Genomic DNA, 8,909 nt, shown 5'->3' with positions numbered 1-8,909 from the left:
CGCTACCCTAGACTTGACTTCTCTGTGAATAGTGAATACAATCCCAGTAGTGCTCCAGACCTAGTGTGTTTCCTTTGCGTTTGGAAATCGAAGATGTGCAATTGAAAGTGGTCAAACTGGGATGTTCAAGGAGTGTCATCCTCAGGTGACATTAAAGCAGGCTTGAGCCGAATTGAAAAAAAAAAAAATTAAATGGTTGTTGGATGCAATTTTATTATTATTACTTTTTAAGTGGGCAGAGTTACAAAACTGTGTGGTTGCACTTTCGTAAATGCCTGTTACGTTGTTGCTGTTTTACACTATTGCTACTATGAAGTTTACAGTGTGTTGGCGAAGTTATAAAAGGTGGATGGAAATATATGCATGTTTAAAAAATGTCAGGGACACAGATCATGTTAATGTCAAACTAATGTTTGCTGTGATTTATTTTTTTTTGTTGACCTACTAATGTATTTGGTCCCCATGCATATATTTCCATCTTTTGATCCTCTGCCAACAAACACCATACTGGTTCATGCAATCAACATCAGGTCCTTGTGTTTATGATGTTTGATAAAAATGTGATTCACCTTTTTTTAAAGAGTGCCTGCCTCAGTTAACATGAAGGTGTGTGTGTGTCTTTGTGTTTGCATGAACAAAAATGTCTGAGTGTGTATGCGCGTGTTGCAAAGCACTGAGATAAAGTAAGACATTTTAATGTCGGTCAGCAGGTTCAGTGTAACAGTGGATGTTTTTAGTGTGTTGCTTTAAGTTAGTCGGGGTCAGTGACTGTAACAGAAGGCATAAATAAAAAATGTTTGCATCTAAATTCGTTTTTACTTCATCACTAAACTCGATTATTGATTCTAATTGGAAATTCACAAGTAAAACAAAGTAAAAAACATTTTAGATTTTTATTACATTACATACAACCATAGAATATAAAATGATGGATAACTCCACCATGATGTCCCATTTTGAAGCGTGTAGATGAGCCTGTAATTTCATCACTAGGCCACTTCCCATAGGCTCCCACAGTACTGAAAATCTTTTTTGCCCCATGATGGGCATTAAATAGAAGGTTTAAGTCAAAAACATTGGCTTCACTTTTCAGATTTGTAAGCTAAATCCATCATTTCTGCTGTCTATGGCTAAAACATGATGGAGGGGGGAAGAAAAGATTTTTGATCAAACAAGAGGAAAATAAAAATCCTCTTCCACCCACACAAAAAGCCCTTTAAAAATAAAGGCAGCATACTTAGCAACTCCCCAGCCCCCCATAAATGTGTAATTTCACGCTGCTGATAAAAAAACAAACAAACTTGAATTTATTTATTTATATCATGTAGCTTTGACAAAATTACAGATAAAAATAAGTTAGGCACTTTGGGTGTTTTTCACATTCACAAATCAGGGAAAGCAGGAAAAGTTCACACACTGGGAGGCTACATTATAAAATGTGATACTCTAAATCCTAAACTGTAGTATATTGTTGAATATCAAAAAACAGTACATATACATATACTCAAACAATTATCCTGAAATGAGGTTGATCATGAAATGCCTCTAAAATACACACCAGACAATTCAGATTTCTGTAAGTAAGGTTTGTCATTTTCTCAGTTAAGGTTATTTGTTGCCCCTCTGTTGCACCTAACATTTGTTTTTGTGTGTTTTCTTTCATGATATAAATAAAAAGCTAGATTTTAAGACTCCTTTCTAAAGACTTTCTTCTCTCAAACATTGACTTAATAAATAAAGAACAATTCCAGTCAAATGTAAAGTGCAACACCACACGTGTTAATAGGAGCACATTATACGATTTTCTCATGTCTGTAGTTTAAATATTTAAAAATGACACAATAAAAGGCTGGAAAGCTGATTTTAACTCTTCACTGAATGAATTGAGTGATTTAAGTGTTTTTCTACAAGTGATTATAATGTCTCTCTTAAAAAACAACAACAAAAAAAACAAGCTAGTTCATTACTGTAAATGAGTCCAGAAAAGCTCCACATTTCTGCAACATTTAGAGCATGTTGCTCTAAATTATCTTTGTTGAAACCACCATGAAACCTCACACCTCTCATGTCAGTGAAAAACAGCTTCATTAAGACACATGTGTAAATGCTTCAGGAAATACAGGTACAAAACATTTTAAAGTCCAAATATATTTTCTCCATGAAGCTTCTTTAACAGCAATGACTACCAAATTAGTTACTAAATAAACATATGTAAGAGAAATGTTAGTCTAGCTGCTCTCTTCTTTATGAATAAAATAAAGAACATTGTTAAACTAATATCTGTAAAGAGATCCAGTCCAGTGTCCATGTAATATGTTAAAGTTATTAGAAAAATAGTTACGTAGGACTTTCAGTCTAAATCTACCTTACATATTTTGTGTGTATTTTCCACCATGACAGATCCAGATCAGAGAGACAAACCCTGAATAGCAGCCAATGGAAACTTAGGGGGAAAAAAAGTCATTTTAAGGCACTAAATTTGATTATATTTTTGAAAGAACACCAAAATGTTGTATATCAGACACCCTTCAGTTTGCCCAGAAATGAAACTCACAGTATGACAAACATACTCATAATCATCATAAAAGCCATATCCATAAGAACTACTGAGACTGCACGGTCCGTTTCAATTATGTTTTGTTTGTTTTAGGATTTAGATTGGGATCTGTAGATGGGGAAGTTCAAAAAGTTTCTCAGGGTCATTACGCAGGGTTAAAGAAAATGACATGAAACAAGGCACTGTCGAAAAAATAAAAACCTGCAACTATTTTTAAGGTAAAATATTTTGTAAATAGATTGTTTTACCTTCTCACATGCTCTAATGTGCAGCTTTTCTTCATAATATCTGATTAATAATCTGAACATTTCTAGATTTTGGACTGCTTAGCCTTATAAAAATGCCAGTCCTGTCCTGTTTAATTAAGACAATAGGTGCAGATCATTACAGCGTATGTATTTAAACAATACGTTTATTGTTTTAGGGCATTTAATTGCCTCTGTATTGCTGTAACAAAGGAGCCCAAGACATTTCCAGCCCCATCTCAGAAAACTTACCCCAAACCTTTAGGGAACCTTCAGTATTAAAACTTGGTGTAACATGATCAGAAGCCAAGTTCAGAACAGATCGTACTGTAGGTATGATAACTCTCTGGCGTGACCTTACAGAAATCTGGAGTCACCAAAAGGTCACATGCCAACCAGCGGTCAGTTTTTCCTCACCTCACTTCTTCTCACATTAAGTTACATTTAGGTCTTCTTTTACCTCACACTCCGTCATCGCCTCTTCCGTTCCTGCTTGATATCAGTCTCACTGATTCCGTTGCTATCCATGCCATCCACTGTGAGGCGACCTTTGCTGTAGTGTTTAATCAGTGCTCCGGGTAAGAGGGCCACGAGGGCGATGGCGAGGAGCTGAGCCAGCGTCCCCCAGGAGAATATGTCATCCAGTGAGGAGATCTCTGAGAGGATGGCTCCGGTGCGAACACATATGAAGTTGTAGGGGATCAAACCTGAAAGCGAGAGAGTGGTGGCTGACTGATCAGTACTTGTTTTGTAGGTTTTTTTAGTCTGCATGTTTCATGTTTGAAACTATGGTCTCACCTATGAACACGGAGAAAAAGAAAATATGCATAGGGATGTTGAGAACAGGACAGGTGATGTTAAGGAACCAGTTAGGAGTCATAGGGAAGAAACGAAGGAAAAGGAGGAAAAAGAACAAACTGCTGCGGTTTTCCTCCACCTGACGGAGGGAGGAGAATGGGTGAGGAGAGAAGAAGATAAAAGGAAATGTGAGAAAATTAAAACCTAGACAGCAAATGATAAAAAAGACATAGAGAGGAAACTGTAATTGGTTTGTCCTTCACTGAATAAATGATTTGCTGCGTAGTATAAAGTGAGAGAATAGGTGAGAAGGGGATTTAAAACATGCCTACCTTCCTCTGCAGCAGGGCCACCTTCTCAGGGAAGAGGTACACCACATACTGCTTTCCAAATGCTGCAGATAGCAGGAAGCAGAACGTGGAGCCTGTGGTGGCGAGCATGCAGGCCAATACCAGACCCTCCCAGGGCCCGAATATTGCACCAGCTAACATGTTCTGAGGAAGAAAAGCAGTCTCTGTTTAAAAGAAATTTGCACGTAGGAATAAGATATTTATCGGAAATCAACAAGACACAGGATTAGTTCGGATCATTGGTTTGCATTACTGTGTGTCTCACCAGAAAGGAGGAGCCAGGTATGGCAAAAGACTGTTTGTACAGGTATGCGCTACAGAAGAGCAACAGAACATAGGCGTAGTGTTGTCTTTTGTAAAACTTGAGCATCTCTGCGAGCTCCTGTAGCTCGACCAGGTCAGATGGGAACTTTAGCCTAGATGGAACAAACACAAGAATGCTGTGTGCATGGAAATACAGTATAAAAGGCAAAAACAGAGTATGTACTATTCTAACAAGTTGTGAGCTTTTTTTTGGTTTGACTACCTTTATTTTTTCAAAATGATTAAAAAAATAAATTGGTATTGATTTTTACCATTGTCTGCTCACATGTGATGCTACTTCGCTACCTGAGTACTGTGAACAATAAATGATCTGATACGTTTTAAATCACCTTCATCATCTTATTTTCTGCTTTGTGGTAATTAAAAATAAATGGAAAAATACAGTGACAGACAGCACGTACATGGCAGTATATAAGTAATCTGGATTTTATATGAGAGCCTGAAATTAAACCCCATTTACTTCTACTGCATTGGTTCAGTGGTTGAACTACAGCACCCATAGGCAAAAATGTCAGCATGACTATGATGCAATTGTTTTTTTGAGTTGTATATATAGTATTTTTTAAATTTGATAAAAAAAAAAAACACACACACACACAAAGTGTAAGAGAAGTGTGTCTATCTGTGCGCATGTGTGCACCAAAGCGAATCAGAGGGTAACAGGATATATCTGATTGAAGGACAGAAATAGTGTTGCTGCCTGTAGACTTGCGCAGAGGGTAGGAAGACACTTCTCAAAGCTCACATGCACACACAATAAAATCCCCCCAGTTGAAACTCAAGATGCCGGCTTCCTCTGCCAGCTGCTCTGGCATTCAGTGTTCCTTGTTCCCACTGGTCAGTGGACGAATATTCTGTTCTGTCATTGGTCCACAAGTTGATGATGCATGAGGGTTCAGATACATGAAACTGCATGAGTGTATGTACTGTATTCAAGCAGCTACAAGTGTCATCATGGGCACTTTTAAATTTTGCTAATACACAACCTTATGCAAAACACTCTGTATCTGCGCACACACACAACATTCATATATAGCTTTCCACTAGCTTGATATTAATATGAAGCCGGACTGTATTAGGCTGACTGTAATCTCCAGCATTAGAAGATGTGACTGGGGCTGATATATAACTATTAATTAATTTCTTGTTTCTTTCAGTGATAAATTTGGTTACAGGTTCTCACTTATTCTCATTATTCAGCCTGAACCTCTGATACAAGGAAGGATGGATCCACGCTTTCATGTTGATCACTCCAAATTCGGACCACAGCAGAAATTGAGATTTATCAGACCAATTAACATTTTCTTCAGTGTTTTTCGAGTCACTTTTGGTGAGCTTATGTGAAGTCTATCCTCCGTTTCTTGTTCTTAGCTGAGAGCAGTGCCACCCGGTGTGGTCTTCTGCTGCTGTAGCCCATGTACTTTAAAGTTTGATGTTTTGTTCATTCAGAGATGCTATTCTGCATACCTTGGTTGTAATGAGTAGTTACTTGCTTACCTATCAGCTCAATGCAGTCTGTTCATTCTCGCCTGACCGCAACAGGACATTTTCATCTAGAGAGCTGTCACTGGATATTATCTCTTGTGAGGGTGGTCAGGTGGAAAAACCCCAGTGGATCGGCAGTTTTTGAAATACTTATATCAGCCCATCTGGCACCAGCAACCATACCAACCATGTCAAAGTCACTTAAACCACCTTTCTACCCCATTGTGATGCTCAGTTTGTTCAGATTAAAGTCATTTGTAATAAAAACAATAACTCAGAAATTCTAAGATTAAAGTTACAGACTCAGAAGAAAGCAACTAAGATTTTGTAAGGAATGGCATAACCTTCCTGTGCAAGCATCTGATCACATCTCCATCTTCCATGTATCGTACCTGCAGTGGATGACCCTGAAGTTAAAATGATACTTTACAACACAAAAAAGTAAGTGCGTCTGGACTTTCAAAATCCACTGCTGTATACTGGAGCTAAACAAAATGGGGAAAAAATTATGTACTGATGTTGATGGGGTGATAGTTTGTTTAGCTGCACATCCTCACTAATGTCTTTATGGAGCATTCTCTGTGTATGTAGAGTAGTGGAGTAGATATAACATTGCAGAGGCTGTGCGATATGACCAAAATCTCATATCCCGATATAAGAATTCTATCGTCCCGATAATGATATAAATCACAAAAATTTAACATTTTCTGTAAATTCTGTGAATCTCGTGCAGCTCGACTTGCGGGAAGTGTTTCCTGCTGCGCGTCATGTAGCTGGAGTCGAGTGTTTTAACAGAGGCATGAAACTATACATTTTTAGACATAAGTTGTAACGGCCACCGTTTTCTTTGTGAGTATTTATTACACGGCGTGCTGCGGGGAAAAGCCTGTTCTAACGTTTGAGTCTAAGGTTTATTTTTTAGCACCTGGCGGCTCTTTTTTACTTCTCATCAGACAACACTACTTCTCATCCGTAAATAAAAATAGAAATTTTTATTGAAAACGTCACCTCACCAGATCCACTCACGCTATGCTTTTACTTTATAAGTAACAAAATATGGGTAATATCATTTTACTGGGAGTGCACCCTTTCTCTCTCCAACACACACACATACACACTCAAGGATCCTACTCTTGGCTTCAGAGTGCATTGGTCTGCGTTATTCTATCATCTCTAGACAACCTCACACTTGACCGTCTGGCACATTACAACATATCAGTTTCATAACTCTCTCTCTCTCGCTCTCTCTCTCACACACACACACACACACACACACACACACACACACACACACACTGAGACACACATATAGAAAATAAATCACTTCAAAACACTAATACACACACACATACACACTTAGAAGTGAGTTAATCGGTCCAGTATAGCTTGGGTCCAGTATGTACTTGAGGAGACATGATGTAAATATCAAGCAGATAATATTTTAGTGCAACAATAACAATAATAATAATAAATTATTAATGTGATACTTATTGTAGATGTGATACTTTAAAAACAAATATCCTTTATTTTAGGCATATATAATTTTAGACCTTCATATCTTTAGATGAGTTCACATCATGTTCCAACTAATTCAATGATGGGAAGGTTATATGTCACTACTGCTTTGGTTTCCAAGATGGGGGGAGGCCAGGGAATCCCCAAGGAATTTTAAGACAGACTTTAGGGGTGTCATAAAACAAATGTATCCAGGAATTATTTTATTTCACTTTCCTCCTGACTAAAAATGTCTCAGATAAAAGCGTGTAAGTAAAAAAAGAAAAAGATTTCTCTGCACTAAAGCCACAACTCACAACCTTCTCTCAACCAAGATTTTCTGCTTATGAAGAGTATTAGCACCGTGCTTTGGTGAAAAATGCCTGCAGTCCAAATTCAGATTATAGGCAGATAGATTTTAAAGAATGGAGTACCATAAGTACCAGCTTTGTCAAAGACACCCAATAATACTGATAATAAGGAACAGGTTAATGTAATACTGCTATGATAATTGACTTACCTGCATATCCATCAGTAACACCAAGTGGCTCTAATAACTGAAAGTAATATTTTTGCCCAAACTTGAATTCTGCATGTAAAGTATGTAAAGTTTCCTTACCTGTACTCCTGGACCTCCTCGTGCTCCCCCTGGGAGCCAGGCTGGAGCTGCTTGGGTCCCGGGGGAAGATGCGTGGACAGCAGGTAGAGGTAGACACTTGCCGCCCCGACAACTGCAGCCAGTCCCGTTAAGGAGCGCATGTTGCTCCCTACAGAAACTCCGTGATCACCGGATAAAACTCCGCTGACAACTCGGGCTGAATTTAAGCAAAGGGGAAAACCGCCGATGAGATAAAGTCGACGTGCTGCGGTTCAGTTGGACGGCAGCGAAAAAAGTGGGTGTCGCTTACCGAGAACCAGGCTACGGTGACGGCTGACATTCTGGCCGGTGTTCGGCACACGGATCACATGGCAGCCGGGCAAACTTTCTTTAGACTGATGGAAAAGAAGCTTTGTGCCCACAGTTTCTCCCCCAACACGTCTTATTTAAAATAACACCAAAAATTCATCCCAACAGGTCGTAATAATCAGGATGAGTTAATGGTCGGTATATATCTACAGTTGCACTTATGCGACCAGCCACCAGGGGGCGCTAAAGTCCACGATGAGTTCAGAGTAAGATGATACGATCTGATATTGTGCAATGGTAGTATTTATAGAGCAGGATCCTAACTGTGTATCATTCAGATTTAAACGCTAGGTTATAACAGTAATAATAATAATAGTTGTTATTCATACATATATAAATACAATAAAGACACTTAAAGCAGTCACACTGGCAACATTTTAAAGCATATATATATATATATATATATATATATAATATACCTTTTTTTCATCTTTACAATGCAAAAGTTTTGTTCTTGCAAGTCTCTGTTTAGTGGATTTATATTCTTCTGCAAGGTCCTATGCATTTTATATATTATAAAAGGTAGCAATACTGCAGGAAGGTTTGATCAACCTAATTAAGGTTAAAGTTCTTCATTTGTTTTCCATAGCATACATGTGAGTTCTCTGAGGTAAAGATCAAAAACAAAGTAACGTACCTTTTATTTTACTAATTATTTACCATATAAGAAAATGTATTCTTATAATAAT

At 38.0% G+C, this 8,909-nt stretch overlaps 1 protein-coding gene across 1 annotated transcript; it reads right to left on the bottom strand.

The window, feature by feature from the left end:
• Nucleotides 1–914: 914 nt before the first annotated feature.
• Nucleotides 915–8,372, bottom strand: LOC146619679 (transmembrane protein 41A-B-like). Its single transcript, XM_085369643.1, has 6 exons — nt 8,162–8,372; nt 7,873–8,068; nt 4,216–4,366; nt 3,933–4,094; nt 3,601–3,739; nt 915–3,509 (listed from the first exon to the last, which is right to left on the bottom strand). Exons 2-6 carry the CDS (start codon nt 8,010–8,012, stop codon nt 3,274–3,276), a joined length of 828 nt encoding a protein of 275 aa, XP_085225769.1. The 5' UTR covers nt 8,013–8,068; nt 8,162–8,372; the 3' UTR covers nt 915–3,273.
• Nucleotides 8,373–8,909: the final 537 nt, after the last annotated feature.

Source organism: Diplotaxodon limnothrissa, linkage group LG13 (genome assembly GCF_057381915.1).
Source record: "Diplotaxodon limnothrissa isolate DT_005_m linkage group LG13, D_limnothrissa_male_GT1.1, whole genome shotgun sequence".
NCBI lineage: Eukaryota > Metazoa > Chordata > Actinopteri > Cichliformes > Cichlidae > Diplotaxodon > Diplotaxodon limnothrissa.
Note: the sequence above shows the minus strand (reverse complement) of the source record. Positions and strands in the feature narration are given on the sequence as shown.

What these genes read in the sequence shown, in the direction of transcription:
- LOC146619679 (XM_085369643.1), bottom strand. Translation starts at nt 8,012, where the DNA reads ATGCGCTCCTTAACGGGACTGGCTGCAGTTGTCGGGGCGGCAAGTGTC. An exon ending in GAGGAGGTCCAGGAGTACAG is followed by an intron (nt 4,367 to 7,872) that starts GTAAGGAAACTT and finishes TGTTCCATCTAG; the next exon opens with GCTAAAGTTCCCATCTGACC. An exon ending in TACCTGGCTCCTCCTTTCTG is followed by an intron (nt 4,095 to 4,215) that starts GTGAGACACACA and finishes TTTCTTCCTCAG; the next exon opens with AACATGTTAGCTGGTGCAAT.